Here is a 24808-nt window from a genome sequence, read left to right on the forward strand (position 1 = left end):
GTTAGATTCCTGCTGATAGTTCAGGACTGTTAGTGGTTACCTGACTATTTGACAGAAAACATTTCCTCTCCTTTATTTAACCTTTGACTCATGAATGTAAAAGTTTTATCAGAGCTATAGTAGAAGCACCAGTGAGGTGGAAGTCTACTTACGGCAACAAGGGTTATGCATGACTTTGAATAAAAGTCTGATCTCCTGCCTTGTGCCTCATTTGGATTAAAAGAAAATGCTAAGTACGTTTTTAATTAACCATGAAATATCTTGGGTTCTTGCTTTCGTGACAGGCAGTGGCTGTACTTTTAAATAAGGACCGCTGTATTCTCAACCAGGGAATACATACCTATTAAAACAATATTGTGTATTTTTTGGATGTTTTTCTTTACTATGGGAGAAATGTTTTGTGGCAACTTTAGAGAAATTGTTATATGTTGTTGGAGGTTGTTTTATGTTTATCTTGTATGTTTTTCTCAAGCAGTTACTGATTGTAACATAAGGAATGCAAAGACAATGTGTACAATGAAAGAAAAATAAACAAGAAACCAGTAACGGTTTCATAGTGTAAGAACCTAAATTATTTTTATTTGAAGTGTAGGCTTCTAAATACATCAAAATTGAAAATTAAAGCCTTGTTTTTCCTGTTTCATCTACGTTGAAGGGGCTTCATTGATAACCTTGTGACGTTTTTGTAAGACAGCTAATTAATTATGAAATGCACTGCTCATAAATAATTTTATGAATACAAGTATGATGGTGAGGTCTTTCTAGTAATGGACTTTAATTTTGGTTTTATCTATTGTTAAGCTACATGTTAGTGTGAGAGTTTTGAGTTAGGAGTAATATATTATGGGTCTCCTCTGTTAAATCCAGCCAGTTCAAAACTACTTTTTTTCAGGCAGTGCATTTCTGTACAGACTTGAAAAAAATCATTACCCAACATAACAGATGTCAATGGGCATTTGTGTGCTGGATGTCTTTTCTGTACGTAGGTTAGTTCTTCTGTGCTAAACATATGTTAAATAATTTTGCAAGATTTGCTAACAGGACAAGCTAAGAAGATTCATTTACCTGTAGTGCTCCTGGTTTTAGTCTGTCACACACACACAAGGGCCATACAAGCCTATAAGGCTGAGTGCCAGGTCCTGCACTTGGGTCACAACAACCCCAAGCAACGCCACAGGCTTGGGACAGAGTGGCTGGGAAACTGCCCTGTGGAAAAGGACCTGGGGGTGTTGGTCAACAGCTGGCTGAATATGAGCCAGCAGTGTGCCCAGGTGGCCAAGGCAGCCAACAGCATCCTGGCTTGGATCAAGAATAGTGTGGCCAGCAGGACTAGGGAAGTGATCATACCCCTGTAGTTGACACTGGTGAGGCCACACCTCAAATACCATGTTCAGTTTTGGGCCCCTCACTACCAGAAAGACATTGAGGGGCTGGAGTGTGTCCAAAGAAGGGCAACAAAGCTGGTCTTCACAAGGGTCTAGAGCACAAGTCTTATGAGGAGCAGCTGAGGGAACTGGGGTGGTTTAACATGGAGACAAGGAGTCTCAGGGGAGATGTTATCACTCTCTACAACTACCTGAGAGAAGCTTGTAGCAAGGTGGATGTCGGTCTCTTCTGCTAAGTAACAAGTGATAGGATGAGACGGAACAGCCTCAAGTTGTGCCAGGGGAGGTTTAGATTGGATATTAGGAAAAATTTCTTCACCAAAAGGTTTGTCAAGCGTTGGAACAGGCTGCCCAGGGAAGTGGGGAGGTATTTATACCCTGGAGGTATTTAAAAGACATGTAGATGTGGTGCTTAGGGACATGGTTTAGTGGTGGATTTGGCAGTGCTAGGTTAATGGTTGGACTTGATGATCTTAAAGGTCTTTTTCAACTTAAATGATTCTATGATTCTATATACAGTGTTTTATCCAATACGATGTACTGGATAAAGATATAAAGCAAGCACACATGTTCTTGCAAAATCAGCCTGTGATATAAGAGGGCAAAAAAAGCTGCTTGAGTCACAAAAGAAGAAGAGTTTATACTTGTTCTTTGAATGGAGTATCTAAAATACCACCTGATAGCTGTCTCTGTTATGAACAAACACAACCTGTCTTTATGTTTACTTTTGAATGCAGTAGATGCATTATATATGCACACACACAAATGCATTCTTTATTGTTTATGACAACAAATGTAACAGTTCTTTATTATACTGAATTAATACCAGTTAGCAAATACATAAACGAAAAATATAAAGGGAACTTTTTTGCTTTCCAATAGTTCTTTGTAATATTTTGTTGCAGTGAGAACAGTATAATTAAAAATATTGACAAAAACTTTTGCAATTAAACTGTGCTTTTGAAGAACCGAAGATTATGTGGAAAAGCAACAGAGGACAGGTTTTGGTGGCCTTTGGTTTCATGCCATATAATGTAATGGAGTACTTGTTTTGATTTCCTTAGTTTTTCAGGTTTAAGAGGCATGCTGAAATTATCTTAACCTCATGTCTCTGGTTATAAGGCTTAAAGCAATTATTTTTTCAGTCTTTCAGCTCAGAAAGGAAACTGGCATTTTTAAACTGTTCAAGTAGTCTGTTTTTACAATGTTTTTCTTTGTGGTTTTGTTACATGAAGACATGGAAGTGTATCATCAACCTGATTTTGCTAAGGGAAGAAATTCTTGTGTGAGTACTCTGGTCAGCATGCCTTGCTGTATGAAAGAAAAATCTCTCTTGGCTTTCTGCTTGGGTTCATTAATTTCAAATGATGAATTTGACCTTTTTATGCATAGACTTAAAAATTACATTTAATTTTTCTTTTCACAGTAAGAGGGGAGTTGAGATCAGAGACACAAGAAAGAAATATGGTTAATATTTTATTGAAGTAGGAACATTTATTTTTATAGAATGCTGTCTGTAAATGTTCATTATGAAAAACGAATGATTAGATAAGATTTTAGAGTATTCTACAGCAAAATATGCTGGGGTGATGTACACTACTAATGCAGGGGTGATAGCAAAAAATGGGAAGCTTCTAGATAATCTAACTCATTTGTGTGTCCAGTGTTATAAAAATACTTTACGATTTATACCTAACTTGTACCTTGACTTGGACAAAATGCTGGAACAGTGTTCCAGTCCCTGCTGCTGGTAAAACTGTTCAACAGCTCTGACATTTGCGGGTACTCTGAACGCTGTGGTGAACAATTTTGTTTGCCTATCTGCACTGTGTTTCAGTGACGTGTAAAACCAGATTAACATGATTTCAGAAGATAATAGAACAGGAGTCCTAGGTGGAAGAAAACTCAAAGATCGGATGTTTTAGGTGCTGTTAGGATGGATGTTTTACAAGAGCAGCGTTCGTGCCTGTAAGCAGTGAGGGACCTTATGCAGACGCAATGAAGTAAAGTTTATGATTATATAAGAAGATATTGAAAAGCAAATGCAATAATGTCACACCTGAACTACTGTCAACAGTACCAAGCATTAAAAATGTCTGTGAGCATTAATAGGTTGATGTAGTTTTGATTAATAGCCAGTGCAGTGTATGGTAAAGTGAGATAAAGACATTAATATATTGGCTCTAAAAGAAAACATTGCTTCTGTGTCTTTTAGGCTTGGCAAGAGTAAATTCATGATGTGGTTTTTTTTGTTTGTTTGTTTGTTTTTTAAAGAACCAGCAGTTAAGCATTTATAAGTATAGCAAAGTAAGCTTTCTTGAAAATGCGTTCAGATTTTTGCTGTTCTCTTTCTTTGCCCTAAGAATTGGGATCTGTTTCTAAAGCCTTGCCAGCTGCGTACTGAGAACAGAGGTGTCTCAAAGAAAACATAATCCTTCACTGGACTCACTGCACAAAAGTAGACTCGGCTTCTCTACCAGCTAGGATTTCCCCTAACAGGTTTCCTTTTCCTATCAGGGAAAACATTTAGGTTCTGCATACTGGGCTTTTTCAGTTGCAGTTAGCATGTTTCCTGAAATATATAAATTTGAAATTTTAAGGTCTGTCCACAGCACACACTAAAGCTTTTAAGAAATTCATTGAAAATATGTCAGTGGATTTACACTGCACAGAATAACAAAGTGTGTAATATTGTTACATATGGGTATGAAATGTAGTAAAAACATTTCAGGCTTTATTTCCTTCCCAGGCCCCCATCTAATCTCAAACAGCTAATGTTAACTGTGCTGTTACCATTTTAGTAATGTTCTTTGTGATAAAATTCCAACAGACATGAGAAGGTGTGTAATTTGTAAATAAGGAGTAATTTATACTGGTACTATCTAGTTTACCAGACTTACTACAACTGTATCATAGGCTTAAAGACTGATTATGGAAAGTTCTGTAGCATGTGGTCACTGATGATGTCATTGTTAAAGGTAACTGTTCTGTAAATAGATGACAGAAAAATGGAACTGATGCCACTGTGTTTGAGTTTCTTTTCTCATGCTCTTGTTATGTCTTATTTATCTTGGATTCTGTTTAACTCACTGAGAGTATTTCATGCATATGGGCTGCAGACTTGTGTTAAAAGTCTATTAAGTATTCATATATTAATGTGCTGTGTGTTTACGATGTTGGTGAATGCTCTCTTATTTTTAGAAGTTAATTCTACCTATAGAATGACTTTACAGGGAGAACAATATTCTTACATATAATATGACATCTATACTATTGCATAGCATTGCACCACTTGTCAAATACAGGGTAGTTGGTCTGCCCAGGTAAAATTGTTTTCCATTCTCCAGGGAAGCAACAATTCTGGCAGTTCACCAGATTTAACAGGGTGTGGAATTTCAAAATTGCAAATAGCATAACTATGTAAAGCAGTAACAATTAAAGATAATGGAATGTGATTTGGCAATGTTTAAAATGATTTTTTGGTGCCCTTAAAATAATGGGAAGATATTATGAGCTAATCTGTGCTTACTGGAGCTTCAAGCAGGTGTCCAGCATAAAGAGATGTAGCTTTGCTGCTTACTATCTGTCAGTGATGTACCTTTGAATTTGTGGGGAAAAGTTTTATACATGCATTTTATTTATATGTGGAAATATTATGAAAATGTGTAAGATTAATTATCGTACTATTTTATAAGCACTGGAAAAAATGCATTGATATTTTAATTAAAATGCTTTTTCGCCTCCTGTTTTAGTTACCTACCATGGTTTGAGGTATACTACAAGCTCCTAAATACCCTGGCAGACTATTTGGCTAAAGAACAGGTAATTTTAGATATTCTATTTCTGTGTGTAAAATAATTTCCTTAAAATAATAGTCACCATTTGAAGTGCTGTAAAGGGATTCTATACTGTTTAAACTTTTAAAATATTAGTAGAATTTAGAGGCAAATTTTTACATTCATCATATTGAAATTCAAAGAATCTGAACATACAGCTGCCACTGTCACTTGAATCTCACATTAATCTTAAAAAGCTGCTGACAATATACCTTTATAACGTGTCAGTCTTAGCATAAACAAGTCCTGGGTGAAGTGTGAGCAAAGTGTCACATCACTGGAGATCTGTATGACGTATTGATTGTAAACTGTAGATCTCTGGAACTATCTGATTATCAGTTACAAACACTTTTTTTTTTTTTTCAGAACTGCATAAAATATGATGTACTGTTTCACCCTTCATATTAACTAAAAACTACCTCTTGTAATTCTGTCATCTCAACTAGCAAGACAAAATTACTTGTAGCATTTGGTGAAGAATCATGATAGTTTAGTTTGCATATTCATGAGCAGTTAGACATATTCAAGGATTACACAGGAAAGGAAATACTGGCATCTGTCTTTACTGAGAACATTAAAGCTATACCTCTCTCCTTTAACTATATTAGTGTACTAGATTGTAATGTAAAAAAAAAGCATCAATAGTCAGCCATATGTTGTAGACTGGAAAAGCTGACATTTCAAGAATATATGAACTATAGAATAAGCAGTTGTTGTGCATTATAGTAAATGGAATATAGAGAATGTTGATATTTTATGTAAAAAGAAAATGCAGTAGGAAAGTTTGGTGTTAGCTGTGTTTAAATAAAGTGTGGGATACATTTAAGTCTTATAAATGATGTAATGAGACTTTGGGTTTGGCCCTGATTTCACTGGAATAGTAAAAATTGTTATTAAGGTGGTATTTGACAGAAGGAGTAGGGTTTGTCGTCTTCTTTGTTTTTTGATCACTGGTTCTGGCATTGCAGCTATTACTGCAACCAATTTAAGTTGTTATAAGTTTTTATAAGGGTTATAGGTTTGTTGTCCTATACGCTGAGGAAACTGTTTTGATGGGTGAGAAAGTTTTAGCAGTGTACGGAAGTATTTTGTTGTATTGCCTAGTACATATGCTGAGGAGACTGTTAGAAGATATTGCTCCCTCCTGGCCCAGGCACTGTTCATCTGACCAAGAGCTAGACCCAAAGTTTTGCTTACTAGCATGAGATCCAGTAATATCATCATTCTTGCAGGGAGAGATGGAAGCTTCCTGCAAACTCAAAACACTATATTTAAAAGCTGGCCCTGGCCTGTCACTGATATTTTTGGTTTTACTTTGACAACAAAAAGAATTTAATCTCTGTGAGCAAAAACTCTAAACAGAATGAAAACCCTAAACAAAGCAAAAACTCCAGCTGCATCTATTTCCCAAGTAAATGCCTTTTTTAGAGATCAAGGTGGGGGATCGTAGTTAAACCCAGTAGCTGCATGTACTTTTTAGTAAACCTTATTAACTATTTTATGTGCTCTGATCAATCATTTTTAAAGTATACAATATATCTATGAAGCTGCATATTTAGTATAACTTTGAATAGACAAATACTGTGGCTAACAGTTTTAGGAAGATAGGAAGATGATGCCCAAGATGCACAGACCAGCTAGATGTGTTAACAATATTTTCAGTTGCAAATAATGTGATTCATGGGGAAATGAAGAGATTGACTTAACTTGCAGATACAGTAATTTTCTGAGATAAAAAGTTGGCCTGAGTTTTATACTTAATATTTAAATACCTCACTGTGAATTGCAATTGTCTTTCTCATCAAATGTATATATATCTTTGTCAATATATAGTTTGATGTGTAGTAAATGGTAATTAGTCAGTTTTTATACAATAATTAACTACCTTTATAAAATATTCCCTTAGGAAAATGACTCAAATGATTTGTTAAAATCATTGTATAGCCATCCTGTGCCAAAGGCGAACGCTTTAGTCAGTTTAAGTGTGGTAAGTATTCTCTGTTTAATTCCTACTCCTATTATTGACTATAAAATAGTAGGTAAGGTTGAAACAAACGAACAAAAAACCCCCCCAAACCCCTTCATAAACAGTAAACTTATGTTGCTTCCCATCATTAACTGACTTGGCCAACCTTTTCCTTTCTTTTTTTTCTCTGTGCAGAATAGAGTTTGTGTCTGTGTCATGTTGTTCTCTTAAAGTCATAAAGAAGCAGAAATTTGAATTTTGCTCTATGGATGAGAAAGTAAACTGCAGTGGGATCTGGCAGTGCTAGAACTACTTTTTTGTGCTTCCAGCTGTTTCATGTAGATAATTTTGGTTTCTCCTGCTGTGAATTGGGAGACACTAACTCTGTTTTATTGCCTCTTATGTCTGAGTAGATAGATTTACAGGATTGGACAAAAATCTGTGTAAGCTGGCTTCTTTCCCATCTTCCCCTTCCTAGTTTTGCTTGATCATACAAAAATGCTGTAGGAAAGATGGTAGGAGAAGTGTACTGCATTACATGAAACTTTCAGCACATCTAGGTGAAAGAAAGTGTCCATGTCTACCTTGCTTTTGTGCTCTGACTTTTTGTGATGTGGGACTGGACACTGATAGTATGGCAAGGTGGTGTTGCAGCAGAAACGTCAAAAAGTGAGCCTGTCACAGTTTCTGAAGTTTTTAACAGAAATAGCATATGGACACATGTTTAAATACATTCGTAGAGCCTGCATAAGATGTAAAGCCAATACAGAGCCTCTGCTGTCTTCGAGACATTGTTCATGTTCGCAGCATCTGTACAATTACAGCATGCATAACTGTGTACAAATAACCGTTTCTTGATTGAACTATCACAGTTTGTAGGGTACAGAAAGAAGTGGTTTTGTAAAGGCTTCCCATACCACATACTGAAAAGTCATTAAATTATTTATCTTGACCTTACTTGTGTAATTTTCTGTTACTTTTAATTCATTTATTTTAGAAATGAGCCCAATACTTCAAGTGAAGTAAGCACAGACTTGAGAAAAGCATCTGGCCCTATTATGAAGGCATACAGAAATGGAGAGTCTACCACTTCTGTTCCAGTTGTTACTCACCCTTGCTGCTTAACATAATGCTACCTTTATTTTAATTTGTCATATTTCAGATTCCTTGTTACGCTTTTTTCACTAGGCTGTAGAGGCCTAATATTTTTCCCCCTTGAACAGTGCTAATCCACTGTATTTGGAAGTCCTTCCAGTCTTGTGTGGTGTTTTTCACCAGAACAGCATAGCAGTTGTTGAGGCTCTAGTCAGAATTGTTTCTGATACTAGGTTTTTTCTTTCTGTTGTCAGTGTAATATTTTCAAGTTATTTTTCAGTTCATACTACCTTTGCCAAGAATACTTCTGTATATCAAATAATATTTTACTATCATTAATACAGTATTATAACCAATTCTATTTTGGCAACCCTGAGCCACTTTATAAAGTCCTTTAAAAATACTACTGTGTTTCAGAGGGACATAGAGAAGTTTTAAAGATATTCTTCCTTGCATTTCTTGCAAAATGTTACTGCCTGTTGCTATCAGTGTTGCAGTTCATCTTGCATAGAAGTTCATCTTGCCTGCTTCAAAATGAATGTTGTGATGAACCTGGAAATGGATGTTGTGGTGAATAGAGCTGGCAACACTGGGATGACAAATTGCTTGCAATAAAGTTGATGCTTGCTGGTTTTATTTCAATGTTATCTGGCTTTTGAATTTTTTTTTTTTTTTCTCAATTGTCTTTTGTTCCCAGTAGCTTTTTACATCAAAGAGTTTTGTAATCTTTTTAGCTGAACAGTGATTATCTAAATGCAGGCCTCTTGCCAAATGCTTGGCAGCAGGTACGGTGGAGCAAATATTGTGGGTTCAGATGGGGCAGAGCAGGAAGGAATAGGTTAGCCTGAATCAGAATGCTTGTTGAATCTACAGACATATCTGGTTTTGTGATACTCAGTGCTGCAGGGAGCAGGGGAATGTTTATGACCTCTCCCAACTCTAACTTTGTGTGCCTAGTCTTTTATACTGATGTTCCTTTCTTGCTCCTCGTATATTGTAAATAAGCTAGACTGGAACCATCAGTAGTCATAGGCTTAAAAAGAAGTTAAAGTCTGAAAAATAAATGTAGAAATGACATGATGAGGTGGCTTTTCATTGTGCCAGGATGAGTCTAGTTCAAATTTCATGATGCAGAATAAAAAAGATCCCTCCCCCCATTTACTCAGGTATGGTGCAGGGTGAGGCTCATAGATGTTGAAGCAGGCTTTAGATGGCAGACCACCACAATACTTAGGATTCCATGTATATAATCATGCATAAATTATGCCCAGTATCTGGATACATGGTGTTTCCCAGTAATCCTAGGTTAGGAGGACACCCAAAATTCCTTGGTCCCAGTTAAGGACCAAGTTCTTCTCTCACCTATCAGTCCCAGTAGCAGATACTCTGCAGCTGAAATTTATGAGGGGTGATCATTTGTTCTATGAAGCCTGAGCTTAAATATAATTTGGGTCACTTTTATTTTACCCGTAAATGGCTAACGAAAGTGATATTTTTTTTTTTTGTTGGAAAAGCTAGCTAAGTTAAGTCTGAATTCAAATGGGGGAGGAATACACAGAATAAAATGTATTTTCAGCCAATATTTTAAACATGGAATATTACAAGCATTAGAGTCAGCTTCGGCCTTTCTGTTGGAAAACTAAAAAGTCAATTATTCAATCTTTCTCTCATCTTGCATAAGAACCAAGAGATGATTTTTGCAAGTGAGCAAGTTTTGAAAAAACAGCCTTGTCTTGTATCGGTGAGTTTAAAAGGCACTGACTATCTAAAGCCTATTGTAATTAAAGAAATAATTACTTGCTATAGGATATCTCTTTTGATTTCAGGCTTATTTATACCTGTCCTTTGGGAATTTCTGCTGCTGTCTTTAGCCTAAAAGAGCAGTCAAATATTAATGTACCTATTCTGTTTAAATCAATCTAACTTCAGAGCTATGCGTGTGTGCATCATATTCCTTTCATAAAAACCGCAACCAAAATCAAACCCTTAAAATGATGGACAAAACCTGCATTTTCTAGTGTCTTTTGTAGAGAAAACTTTATACAGGACGGCAACTATTAATTTAGTATCTCTTCCAAGGTCATACATCTTCCTAAGGGAGTTCACAAAGATGTGCAAGGACTCCATACCACATTATTTTTGCTGCTTTATGACTCTTAATGACTGCAGTAATGGGTCTTTGCTTCTCATAGTTCTGACTTCCTTTTCTGTTTAATGAGTGAAATATTATTACTTTGTTAATTATAAATAATTACTTCTCTAAGTTATTAACTTCATTACTCAGAAATCTTTTGATATATATTCTGTGACCTTATTACATATAGGAAATAATCTTCTGTTCTCACTATACTTCTGAAGAATGTAGGCATTCCATTAATCTGCATATTTTCCTGTTCTTGACTAGAGAAAAAAAGTCTTAGCTTTTTCCCTCTGTTGATGCAAAACAACAACCTGGGATATTTATTGTGCAAGTGCTATGATGTTTATGGGATGCCTTCTTTAAGCCAATTTTTTTTCTTAAATTTTTAACTATTGCCAAATGACCTAATTTGTGGGGAAAATTTTCTATTAAATGTATCAAGCTGGTTTAATAAGTCTCCTACACAGAGTTAATAGTATTAATAAATTTTTTTTTGCTTGAACACAAGACGCATTTAATATCTTACAGACTTCCTTTATGTTTTGGTATATCTTTTTCAAGTTTGACTTGAAAAAAAGCTGTGTCTTTGTGTTGTTAATTATAATTTCAAAATACACTATAAAACCAAAGAAAGTCTATGAAAAATGTCAAAATTACGTTAAAAACAAATAAAAGCCAAAAAGTCAATAATTATCACATTTACTTAGTATGCACTTAAGGTTTTTTGTCCTCCAAGATTTAGACTAATATGCAAAAATGCCTTAAAATTACTGAGCTAAATCCATGTCTGATAACTACTAAAAGCACTGGATTAATGAGAATAATTTAAATTACATCTGGTTTTAGTTTAATCCATTTTATATTTACATCCTAGATCGTTTCAAACTAAGATGCATAAAATTGCTAATGTATTTCATAAATGACTGCAAAATCTCAAGCTGTCATTTCTGTCAGCACGTTTTTGATTCAAAGATGTTTGGAAAGAGAAAATAATGTATATCAAGTAATAATATTTGTATTCTAATTAATTTTTTCATGTGAATGATCTTTACCACGCTAAATTTACATTTTGTTAACATTTTTTTTTTTGGTTGCAATTTTTTTAATCAATGCTTAATTTAATCAATGCTACTCTCAGGCTTGTGACAACAATTAAAGCTGGCTTAATTTCAGTGTTATTTCAAAACTGCAGCCCAGCGTTTTGTTCCCTTGGTTTGTGTGCTGTGCTGAACCAGAGCTTGTCATTTCGTGTCGTGATCTGCTTAATTCTTTGTCTAGCAGTGGTAAGAATGCTATTGGAAAAATGGCTATTTGCTTAAACAAAGATGGGGTTGGAAATCCTAAATGCTGGATTTTTTAAAAAAGAATTTTTGGTTTCTGTGTGCATACATTATTAATTACTTTTTCCCCATTGATTAGCACTCGTATTTCATTACTCCTGATATAACTGGATTGCCAACAATCCCTGAAAGCGTAAGTATGCAGTTTCTTTTTTAAATATTTAGGAGAATATCAACCTCATTCTGTGGGCAGGGCTGAACTCTGCTTTTATCAATAGGAGATGTTTTTCTTCCAAGACTGTTCTTAGAATGATAGATGTCTATTATTACAACCTTTAGCTAGCAGTTACTGTTGCATTCATCATTAACCCATTTTAAAGCATTAACAGGGCATTTTTGACCACTGCTATATCCACCCTTTGTTCATAATTACTTGTCTTGTTTGCATTTATTTGGGAATATTTATGTAAAATTTATTCTACTTCTGCACCTCGTGTTATTCGAATACCTGCCCTTTAAACACTGCATTGCTAAGCTGCAAATTCAGCTATCAAGATGTGCGGTTATTTTTTGTGTGAGAAGGCATTGTTTCAGGCTTTCTGAAAACATGCCGTACCTGCTTACATTTGGATGGTAACCATGCACTAGGAATGGTGGTGGTGGTTATTTTTTTTTTAATGAAGGCTTGCATTCTGTAGATTCTGAATCCGTGACGGTGCTGTGGGTAGACTGCAAATGTGAAATCTCGGATCACATTCTCTATGATGTGTTTAACTGGGTAACATCTAATAAAAGAACTTTGAAACTTTCTGCTTTCCACTCTTGCATTGAAATCTGGAATTGAATATGGATGTATAGATGTACATGATGTACATTTTTACCCTTTCAAATAATAACATCCTTCTGAAAGTTAAGCTGTTGGGGGGTTCACCCCGGCCCAAAATGCCGCAGTGCCGCAGAACTCGTTCCTGGTAGATGTCACGGTGTTTGCGCAGGCCGTGTGACAGGCACAGGCACAGCTTCTGCGGTGGGGCATCAGCGGGTGCGGAGGGGAAGGTGTCCCGTCCACGCTGCGGGTGAGGCAGGAGGCAGCGGCTCCCGGGCTGCTGCAGGAAACAGAGCCGGGGAAGTCAAGGCTGGCAAGGAGCGGCAGGGTGCTCGCGGCGGAGAGGAGGCCTGCGGGTACGTCCGCGGTGGTGGAAGGGAGTCTGCGCCAGGGACCCAGAGGAGATGGCACGGCCCTCGTTACAACCCAGAGAACTACAGAAAGTTGCTGGATAGAGGAGTGAGAGGGAGGACTCTTCTTGCAAGGGCTCTTTGGGCAGGATGGGCTTGTTTGTTAAATGTTTATTTTCATCTGTTTCACCCTTGCCTTGAATTCCTCTGTTTTTAAAGGAAACTTAATTCCTCTGTTCTAGCCTGTTATTTGGGGTTCTAACAAAACATAGCTTTGGAGATTAGAAGGTGTGTTACATCTTCAGCTTGAAGAAAATGTGGGGAAGCTTCACTCTGAGACTCTGGCTGAGGGAGGGTCTTGAGATGGTACCATCCTGTGGGTTTATTTTTCTGATTCTGTGGAAGAAATGAAAAGTAATTTTCAAGGTGCCTTTCTGTAACTATTTTTTACTCCATTTATAGAAGTCTCATCCTTTCAGTATGAATCAAAATAGTATGGTACTAATGTAGGGTTAGAACATGGAGGGAGTGAGGACCTGAGGTAATTAGAGTAAATTAGCAATAAAATGAATTCCCTTATTCTTTGTTGTAATATTCACATATTTCAGGGGCAGTAAGTTTTCAGATGTAATGCAGAAGCAACTAGCTGTCTCCCAAAGATATATTGGTCTGTACGAGATTGCAAACTCTTTTTACCACAGCTTTTGCAAGACAGAAACAGCATACTATTATCAACTACAGTGTTAGAGGGTGTCTGAGGTAAATTGGACTCAAATTATCACGGTGCATCAGCCTCTGACAACCAGTGAAAAGTAGCACTTGAAAGGCCAGAATTTCTTTCTAAATGGAGTGTTTGTAGCCTTAAAGCTCTTGTTTTTCTCTCTTCCAAAATTTTATGCAGCATGGACCAAGAATAACTCTATACTCTGTGTCTCTGAATTAATAATGCATTTCTGAATTTACATGAAACTGGATCGTCCATTGGATCTTTGTTTGTCTTTTCAGTATCTTTTTTTATTTAATATTGCAATATATGAAAAAAGGAGGTCAACCTTCTGATCATCATCCAGGCTTTAACTAAAGTTAGCTTTTCACAGAGTAGAGTCTGTCAGGAGATAAGCCAGCAGCTGGTGAGCAGTGGCTCTGCCCCACGCCATGCTCCCTGACTGCGGGAGGGCCGTGAGCCGGAGAGGCCGCAGCCAGCCGCCATGTCCCAGCCCCCACGGCAGGGGTGCTGGCAGTCAGGGGGGTCACCCCCTCTGAAACCTTTACTGCTTGTCTCACCTTTGCTGTTTTTTCAGGGGTTTTCCAGATGCTGCCATGTGTTGGCCACATCCAGTATAGACTAACAGTCCCACTGTTCAGATTTCTATCCTTGGGTTGGGGCATATAGTTGATAGACCTCCTACGTTAATGTTCAGTCATATGTTGTTCCTGAGAAGAGATGAGTAAGAGTTCTGGTTGCAGATACGATAATGAATGTGTGAAATTAAATGTTTTGTATATTGTGGGGTGTATTAGTATATTTTCATACATATTCTCTAACATTTACAAAAATTTGCTGTTTTCCTAGGCATTTTTGCTGGTAGCTGTTTTAGCTTATTTAGGACTTGTATGTCTCTGGCACTATGCCGTGCAGAAATACTGTTCAGAATCTATGCCATGCAGAATACTGTTCCGAGAGATTCTGCCTGCTCCCACCCCTCCACCCCCCTTTTTCTTTTTTTCCCCCACTTTTGTGTTGTATGAACTATAAATAAGAGGTGCTGGTGACTTTGCTTTTCATTAAACCCCACAGTGGGGTTCTTATTAGGGGCGAAAAGGGTGGCTGCAGGAAGGACCCAGTACGTTCTACCAGTGCTGCTGGACTTTTGATGTCCTGGCACATACAGCTCAAGCAAAAGCTTGGTGTTTTTCAAAAAGCTGTTTTACTGTACTTGAAGTAGAATAAAATATGTTGACTTTGGGAGAGCCTGGCAAAATAGCACAGTTTTATTACTGTAGCTATGACAGAACAATTGTTGCAGTGATGGAAGATCTGTTTCTAGGTTGGAAGTAATGGTTACTTTTAATAGCATATGGTGCTATTGATATAATACAAAATTTCGTATTTTTTTCAAATTTGAAAAATAAGGGGCAAATCTAAATTCACAAGCATAATCAAATGAGCAAAATATTAGTAACTCACACCAAAGTTAGTTTCTTATTGGCTTTAAGTCCAATCAATTATTCTTAAAGCATACAAATTTTAATGCAGAGGGATTTCTTTCATAGTTTTGAGTTGTTTTTTTTTCCACCTACTAATTGGACAAAAATATTTGTAAGTAATATATAAAATGTTCCACTTAGCTAATACTGTTGCTATATTGTTAACATCTTATTTATTTAAACAGAGAAACCTCACTGAATATTTTGTTGCTGTGGATGTGAACAACATGCTGCAACTTTATGCCAGTATGTTGCATGAGAGACGAATCATTATTACCTCTAGCAAACTAAGCACTGTAAGTACTTCACACATCTCCTTTTAAGTAGAATATATTGAACATTTCACAAAATGACCTGCAGACCTTTGTGGTTTTAGATATGTTCCATGTGTACTTATAAGACAATATCTACATAGTTTTCTGATATATGGTTTTAGTCTGGCTCTTGAAGTACAAAAGTCTGATTTATATAAGACCTACTCAGATACATTAAGTCAGGTTAATTATTTTTCTTATCAGGAGATGAGAGTTCTTTAACTCTCCTGAGTTCATTTTTGTGCCTTCTAACCTAAAAAGAATTCTTAAGGGCTATTATAAGATCTTTATTATTCACTTGTGGCTTATTCCATTGGAGCTACTTGAAAGAAATCAAGGGTCCATAATAATAGCTGCTATCCTAACCTGGTAATAGGTAGATTCATCTTTGTTAGAGTGGTTTGGGAGTACGTACTGTAATAGCTCTGATTTGGAGCAGCTCTTCAGACTGATAATAATGTACAAGTCAAAATAGCATTTTTTTTATTAAAGGTTTTAGGCTACTGCCCACATTAAAATGTATTTTTTTCCCCTTATGCCTGCGTAGACTGCTTAATAAAAGAATGTTGTGTTTCATTTTGAAAGTATACCTTAAACATTCAGATGTTGTTTTGTTTTGCTCTTCACAGAATCTGACGAGTTTTAAAAACATCCTATATTAGTATATAGTATCCTGCATTAGTACAAGACTGTCACTTTATAACCAACTTTCATCATGTATTTGTTATGCAGAATCTTTAGCCTGTTAAGCAGAGTCACTGAAAATACCTTTATTTTTTTTCAACAGTACTGCATAAAACATTTTAATAAAAATTTAACAGTTTAATATGCTTTCTATGGTGGAAAATCAGTTTTATGTTCCTGAAAACTAATTGCACTGCCAAATAAATGAACAGTTATTTTCAACACATAGGTACAGGGTTGGATGTGGTACTAAAAATTAGTATTTCAAAGACTTGCAGGTACCAATTTCCAATACATATGTGTGCATGTAAGGAGCGAGAAGTTTTGGATTATATATAGTGGATAAAACCCCTTCAGATTCTTTTGAGTCAAAAGTAAATTGAAGATAGAGAAGATTCAGAATTGGCGTAAAAGGCTGACAGGTTTTACAATTCTAGGTGATAGTAGCAATTATATAAATGCCTTATTTTTTTTTAAACACCACAGTGTTGGGTCCCTGAATCTGCAGTCACGGTTGCAGCTAGGACAATGCACAAAGACAGCACTTTACCAGTGGCAATATATAAGCAGAGGCCACACGAACAATGGAAACTGAGAAAAATAAATAGTGAATGAATATAAGCAACCTTCAAATTACTAGTCTATGATATATTTTTTAACCACCAAAGATTTTACTTCATCTTAGGAAATTTCCGTATTCTATCATACTTCCCTTCCCCACCTCAAACGGCTAGGGAAAGAATAGGGCGTTACAATACAGGAATAAGACCACACAAATGGGTGAAGAGACTTTGAAGGGAAAGCCCTTTCAAAGAACCTGGCTTAGTAGAAGTTCCCATGACATAGCAAAACTGTGGAATTAAAATTTTGTTTTATTTTTCAGTTTGCCAGTGTGGGACCCAGCTTGCTGTATATATATTTAAAAAAAAAAAAAAAAAAAAAAAAAGCACCATAAAAAAACCTCAGCTCCAGTGATGCCTCAGTCAAACCTCTTCTACTGCTCTAGTAGAGAGGAGATAGGAATCATGATGGCAGCTCTGTGCATGTGGAAGATTCATTCTGCAGGTGGGCACATGTCCATCTGCTTAACACAATTTAGAATCGTACTCTCAGCCTACATTTGGATCCTCTTAAGACTTGTTTTTGTTAGGCTGAACGTGTCAGCTGATCTCTGTTGCTATATGACAAGAGAAGAGGAGATACCAGAATCAAACTGTGCTGATCTAGACCACCTTATTTCTATGTTCAGATTCCAAGCTCTCTGGAAGTCATTACGGAACAACAGCTATAACATGCTGGTTTTGAGAAACTTTAACTTTGTTCAGAATTCAGCTGTTTATTACAAACCTTTTAATGAAGTAATAGTCTTCTTGACAGTGTCCTCACTTGAAAATAATTTGTATCACTCCTGGACAAGTATAGGTAGCAATAGCAGACATTTATAGTGGCATTTGGATGTCCTGAAGAATGTCCCCAAGCTGTGAATGTAAACAGTAGGTTGCAGGTCGAGTCCAAAAAGAGATAGCACATCAATTTCACTTTTTTCTGGTTATTTTTTCAGTTTACTAGCATTACTTAAGTCATAGCTAAATGAAATTACTGTCACATCATGTTGAATCCACTTTTGATATAGGACTGGGTTAATTTTCACTTGCACTAGTGAGTTCTGATAAAATGAAAATACAACTGGCTTATCAGGAACTTCAGTGAGAACTGCTACCTGCAAATTTCATTCATAAACAGAACAGGACTGATGCAAGGCTTGCTTCTTTACAGAGCAATATAATTTAAAAAGTAAATTAAACGCTTCTCAGTATCTTCTGTAAGAATTGCCAAGAATGATTAAATATGTTTTTGGTTTAAGATCTTCTTTAAAATGTTGGATTGCTTAATATAATACCAATAAGCAAATGGAGTGTATTTGGACCTTAGCATTTGCTGGCTTTGTGTTGTTTTACTATTGTGTACAAAACACAGCAGACTGGTACTTTGTGTTGCAAAGGTCATGTTTTAATATTCCTAAATAACAGCTTGATACTTGAAAAGATTATTTGTTCAAAAATAGTGCTATCAAGTACAACTTTCTGTTAAGGGAGTTGTGCCTTATCTTTGGGGTTAACTGAATATCAAGTGTTTATGTCAGTTCATGAAGACTGGGTTGTGATGTCACCTTCGAGTTATCAGCTCTGTTTCGGTTCACTATCTCAGGGCAGTGACTGATAACAAAAGACATAATTCAAGGCCTTGCTCAACTTTCTCCTCGCCCTTCTCGTGGGGGGCCAGGAATGGAAAACTACACTTACTTATGTACAGGAATTCTTTGTCTAGCATTTCTGCCCTTAAAAATTTCATGCTTTCATTATACTCAAGTAAAGGAAAAGGGAAAAAAATGATGCTGTATTTAAAAAGGTTTATATGGAGGAAAAAAGAAAAAGAGAAAAGAATGTTACCTATTTTAAGCTGTTGAGTAGAGTTTTTTTAAATTTAAAAAAAGAAAAAGGTAAGTACCATTTTATCCTGAGGGCGTGTTTCAATTGTCAGCTTAAATTTTATTACAGCCAAGCAGGCTTTGTTTTATATGCATCTTCTGATTTTTGCAATTGTTATGTATTCTTTGCAGCTTTCTTTAAACTGATTTTCTGTGGTTTTACCCCCTTTAAAAATTCCTTTGGGGGAGATCTTTGTCTACTTGCCCTACCAATTACTACCAGGATATAAGTGGAAACTTCCCAGCACTCTTTACTGTCGTAGTTTCTGGGTCATTATTTGCCTTAACTGTTGATTCTTTTATTAGCTTGACTTTCCAACCACTTTAATAATGTGATTATCACCAACCTCACAGCTTGCTTCAGGCTTAGTGTTAGAGAGAGATGGATTCAGCTAGCCTGAGGATTATGCTCTGTAAGATCTGTTTATGGCAAAAATTACCATTTCTGGCTTTTGAACAGTAAACTATGAAAGAGAAACAAATTATATGGCTTTGGATTAAATGAAAGGATGAATGAAACAAAGGAATTGATCTGTTCAGAGGTGGTTGTTAGTTGTTTCACTTTAGCTGTAAAAGGAAGACCTTTCCTAAATGTCACGCTGTATGTTCTTGCACAGCACCCTTTTCTCACATGTCACTGCATCTGCACGTATTCTTATTAGTTGCATGGAGCTGTATGAGTTTCAGTACAAATAATTTTTTAATTCAATCTTTCTATAAATTATTAAAGTGCTGAGGATGGCTTTTTCAGGAAGGCTGAACTACAGCATTGATTTTATGCATGCTGGAGGCAGGCCCTAGATGTTTTGGCCCCAAGTGCACCTGCTGTGGTAGTCTACCAGAACATCATACCACACTCTCATGTATTCAAAGCAAAGGAATAAATCATGATTTTACAACAGTGCATCAGTTGACTTATTGCTGTTTTGTGACCGGAGGTAGGAAGGATTGCTGTTTAAAGCCATGTCATCGGTTCTCAAGTCGCTCAAGCATGAAAGCTTGTCATATGCCTCTGTAATTGTACCTCACCAGTCTTTCCCTAACTAGTCAGCTGGGGCTGTGCGTTTTGTCTCAAACACCCGGCTGGCCAGTGTCTGACAGGAGCTTTCTCATCATCCTGTCAGTAATATGCTAACTAGAGTGTATCTTCTGCGGCCTACACTGGCAGGTGGAAAGGATGCTACAGTTTAAATCAAATGTCTAAACGTTATCTCCATTTTGACCAGTATTTGTTTCAGGTAATACAAGTCTGATGTGTCTGAGAGCATGGTGGTTACAAAGTTCTGCTTTGCGCTGGCTGTAGGTTTCTTTGGTGTATAAAACAAATGTATATGTCAATAAAAGGTACAGATTTTATTTTTATTTTCTCTGGTGAAGGAGCACTGAATATAAATTTACACACAAACATACACTTGTGGAGTCACTTTTACTGTTGCTTATATGCAAAGAGAGCTTTCTGCAGTTGCCTCAGTTGCCATAGTGAGTTGTTCTGAGTGGTGGCTTCATGTTCCTTGCCTCGTTAGTCTTGTTCAGGTATGGTCACACTACCCACGGTCGCTCAGGCACTGGGAAGATATGGAGGCTCCTTGGAGAATGTAATACCAGCCGCTAGAGAAAGCATAATGCTTACTCTAAACACATTGTCTTTGTGAATCACTTTGCTCCTCCTGCATACAACTCTAAATCTGAAATTCTTGAGTTTATTCCAAAATCCATATGTCCCAAGGCAGTAATATCGTCGACTGAATCAGAAAACAACTGTGTGGTTGTCTGTTTCTCTCCCTTCACTTAAATCTCTCCTGTGGTTTACATGTTGGAAATTCATGGATATGGTTAAAAAAACTGCCAAGCAGTGCTTTGTGACTAGGCCAGATCACTGGCATGTGATTTTGGAGCACAATGTACGTTAGCGTGGAGCCTGGAAAGACAGAAAGCTCCTCTTCTGTATTTTTATGTTTCTGAGTTCAAAGCTGGCTATTTATGGAACTACTTCTCTGGTGCAAACTAAGGATCCAAGACAGTGGAACAATTGGCTCCATACAGACCTTCCGTGTTGGAGAAAATAGTGGCATTGGGAGTTGTCATTCAGTTTAGTGATGTCCTCACATTGCCTTATGATAGGATGATGCTCCCATTTCCAATTAAACAAACTATAACATCTAATTCATTTTAATTGTGAACTGCAGTACAGTCACAATTTTATCTAAAAATTTATTTATGAAGTGTATGGCAGATCCGTTGTAAATAATACTGTTCCAATAATTAAAAAAATTATCAATTTAAAATTTAATTCATATCTCAAATTCCTGTGACGTAGTACATAGTGGGTGGAAATGTGCAAGGGCTAAATTTAGTTCTTGGAAAACAAGAAATGGATGGGAATTTATGATTAACTTGCAAGGCAGAACAGATATTCTGCTGATACTCACTGAGTTCCCAGAAGCATAATTAGAATTAATTTTGGAATATTAGGTCAATTAGACCATTAGATCTGGGAGTAGATAAGGAGTGGTGTTTAATATATACTTCAGGTGTAAGTAGTCTAACATAAACTGGGCAGAGGTTTGTGTTGTGGGTGTAGTTAAGGTCCCATTGGGACACCCCTAGGGAGGGTGCTTCTAGCAAAGAAGTTGAGGGATGTCAATATAGAATCAAAATGTGGTCAGGATATAGTGCCAGAACTGGAAAGCTCTCCCCAGTCTTGAAGTGCCATTACCACAGCATAATATTAGGAGAAATAATTGTGAAATAATTTGTGAAAAGAAACTGAAGTGTGTAGTCAGCAAACAATTAAAATTCTTTCTTTTAATGAGACAGGGGAAAAAAGCAATAAAGTTTCAGATTGCTATTACCTTCCATCCATATAAAGCATGAAGAACTGTATCACTGGGTTTTATTTAAAAAAAAATCCCAAACAAAGAAAAAAAACAAAAAAATACACTGTAAAAGGACATGTAGACAGGAAGACAGATCTACAAATTAATTCCAAAATTAAATTTTTCACTTATTAGCACTTTCAGGAAAAAGAACAAATCCAAGATTAAGATAATCTGGGGCAAAAGTTGTTTCTTTTTCCAATTCATATAAATGTAAATTCAGTAGAAACTGCCAGAACAAAATGCTGTGTAGAGCCAGTGCAGGCACTGCTGTGGGCATATGCAATCTAAGAGAAGCCTTTGAGTACTGAATCCTTTGTGGTTGGGCTGTATGAGAACTGAAAGTGAAAGAGGCTGTATTCTGTTGACGAGAACTGCCTCACCCCCTAAAAAAAGCACCACGGAAGTCATTGATGGTCGTGTGAAGTGTAAGATGTGAATACAAGTGGTATTCACATCTTGGGTGTGTGAGTGTAACACCAGCTCTCTGTTCTGGTGTGCCATTATGGCAAGATTTCCCCTTTTTCACAGTCACTGCTGCTTTATCAGTCTTTCGTTCCAAAATTCACCAGTGACAAGATGAACTATAACATAGTCAGTGGTTATCTCTACTCTTGCTTGCAGTAAATAAGTTGTCTGTCAGCTATTCACAAGGAAGCTGTTCCCTGCTGCTTCTTAATTAGCGTATGGCAGAACAACATACCATGGAGTTACTCTGGGGGAGGAAATGTTAATAAAAATTATTTTCCTGGAAACTCTACTTTCAGAAGTGAGAAACATTTGCAGAACTCCCTTCTTTTATGGAAGGGTAGCTCTTCCTCCATGCAGACAGGTCATAAAATAAAGGACGGAGGAAAGGGGGAGTCAGGAGATGGTCAAGAAAAGGGACAAAACGTTTGTGGTGTTCTGTGTTTTTTGTGAGAGAGGAAGAGATAAAGAAGCTAGGAAAAAAAATGTCAAAACAAGAATAAACAAATTATCAAGAATGTATAGAGATGAAATGAAGAAATATGAGGAAATTGAAATTATTGAACAGTTGATAAAAAGTAGCATAATTAATTTATTATAGGATAAACTAATATCAGAAGAGACCTGTTAGTTAACCTAATCTGTAATGTGTTAGGGATAAAAGCTGACGACTAACTTGCAGAAGTTTCATTTTCTACCTGCGAAAAATACTAAAAACATTTGTGGGATGAAGAAATTGAGTAACTGTATCAAGTTACGTGGCTTTTTATATGCCACCCACACTTACTTTGTTATATAGATGCCTCTGATTATAAAAGTGCTCATAGGTCCTTAGTATAGGCACAGTATGCCAGTGGTATTCCTTGTTGAGCACTCACCTGTCTACTACCACTTCAATTTTATTTTCTGCTCAGCTTCCATTATCGGGAAGCATGTCACTCCTGGAGCCATAGGCAAGGAACAAACCGTGTCTGCAGTCTTTTCTTTTCTCTTCCAAACTAATGCACAAGAATGATGCCATAATGCTGCTTTGTGAATCAAGAATTGCAAGAAAAGAATGAAATTGATTGTATATGAAGTGCTGTCAAATTAATGAGTAACACTCTTCTCTTCCCTTTCCTTCCCCCAGAAATAATGATAAAAGGAAGTGAATACTCAAAGAAAAAAATCAACTGCAACCCAGGAGACAATAAGTTTTTTATATAGGTGTTTTCTTTTTCACATTTAATTTTCACAATGCAAAAAGTTAAAATTTTTATCTGTGGACAGGAGATACATTTCCCTTCCCCTCTCTTCCTCTCTCTCCCTTCTGTGAGGGAGGAGAGCTTGGGGTCTCATCTTGCCAACAGGAGGAAAATGCATTATGGCTCATTTAAGGGCCTCTCTCTTTTTCTTCTTAAAGATTATGGGGATGGCAGATGGGAAACAATTAGCCAGGAGCTAAATTAAAGAAATGCATAAGAATTGGCTTTGGATATTGTGGCTTGGACAGTATATTCTGTTCTCTTTTGTTGCTAAATTTTTTTTCATCAGTGACTTCTGACTTCTCACCAATGCTAGCAGAATGGACTGGTTATGGTTTATTTGGACTGTTTATTTTTCAGAGCTGGGAAAGGGTTTATGCTCTGTTGTAAACTGGTGAAAGCAAGGTTCCCTTCCCACTTTTACTCCCCTGCAGTCTTCCCCCACCCATTCAAGAAATGGATGGGAAGAAAGGTCTTAGAAACAGTTAAGTATCTGCTATGGGTTTGGGGCCTGATCTCATTCCCAATCAAACAAGATTTAGGTATGGATGCCCCTCTAACAAAGCTGGTAGTCTTAGGAGTTGTAATAACGTAGAGGAGACTCTTCATTTCACCTGTACAACTGTTGCCCTTTCAGGAAGCAGCGGTTTCTCAGTAATTCTCATGAACTGAAAGTATTGGGGCAACAGCAGTAAGAGTTGGTCCAGGTTGATGGTAGCTACTGGAATTGTGGTAAAACAGTGACCCATCCCCTAAAATTTATTGCTATAGGTATTAATAAGTAGATGAGATAACTAAACAGAATCTTTGGCATCTTTCAACATATGTGTGGTCAAGGCAGTGGGAGGGAAGCAGTTCATTGGCCCAATGGGACTGTGAGGAAGGAGGGAGAGAGCACACCAGTACCCATTTCTGGACATGGTGTTGACAGAGATTGGCAGTGTTTAAGGGTTTTCAGGAAATAGTTTTATCACAGTAGTTGCTTATAGTAGATTTTGAAGGGTTGTACGGTATCACAGGTTAATTTTACTTTAACGTTTTATCTAACTTCTGTTGCTGTTTTTGGCTTTCTGACAAGATTCTGCTAATCAGTTTCTGTCTTTCTAGTTTGTGCATTGCGGTGTGTGCAAATCTTGCCACCTATGCTCTGCCTCTCTTTTTACCTTTGGTTGTAGAAAAGTCTCTGAATAAAATAATTTATATATGTAGAAAGTAAGGTAAGTTTTGTGCAGGATACAGAATAATTATTTTCATGTTACTCTGAAATTATGCAAATAATAGGTACAAATAAGCTTAATATGTGAGTCTGCAGAAAATCTTTCAGCTGAAGTAGTATGACTCTAGACGTGTCACAGCATTTTAGCAAAAACTAAAATTAGGAAAAAAAAAAAAGGGAAGGAGAAAGGGGCCAGTTCCTTTGAAATCCAAAGTAGAAAAGTTCATTGACGGAAGTGAGCATTGGGGTAGCAGATACACACACCAGAATTACTGCATCCACGTGAGGGGTAGGGAGAAGCTGCACTCCAGGTTCCCAGGAGCAGGTAAACCTGCTTTGATCGTCTTGAACTAAAACTTTTCCTGACTGTTCCTGTTCAGCAGTGCATAGATTTTGAACAACAGTCTTCCCAAGTGGCTGCTTATTGCCATA

The 24808-nt window shown here is 36.8% G+C and overlaps 1 protein-coding gene across 3 annotated transcripts in view; it reads left to right on the top strand.

Annotated features, from left to right (window-relative positions):
• The window catches only part of DENND1B (DENN domain containing 1B), a 170507-nt gene that overhangs the window by 77696 nt on the left and 68003 nt on the right, over positions 1–24808 (top strand). Inside the window, exons 6-10 of one of the 3 annotated variants that reach the window (XM_074876747.1) lie at positions 5138–5207; positions 7128–7208; positions 9964–10023; positions 11842–11895; positions 15272–15382. In XM_074876747.1, the coding sequence (XP_074732848.1) occupies positions 5138–5207; positions 7128–7208; positions 9964–10023; positions 11842–11895; positions 15272–15382 (376 nt within the window). The remainder of the gene's footprint in view (positions 1–5137; positions 5208–7127; positions 7209–9963; positions 10024–11841; positions 11896–15271; positions 15383–24808) is intronic. The other 2 variants (XM_074876748.1, XM_074876749.1) reach the window with 2 other exon arrangements.

This window comes from Strix uralensis, chromosome 8 (assembly GCF_047716275.1).
Source record: "Strix uralensis isolate ZFMK-TIS-50842 chromosome 8, bStrUra1, whole genome shotgun sequence".
NCBI classification, from domain to species: domain Eukaryota; kingdom Metazoa; phylum Chordata; class Aves; order Strigiformes; family Strigidae; genus Strix; species Strix uralensis.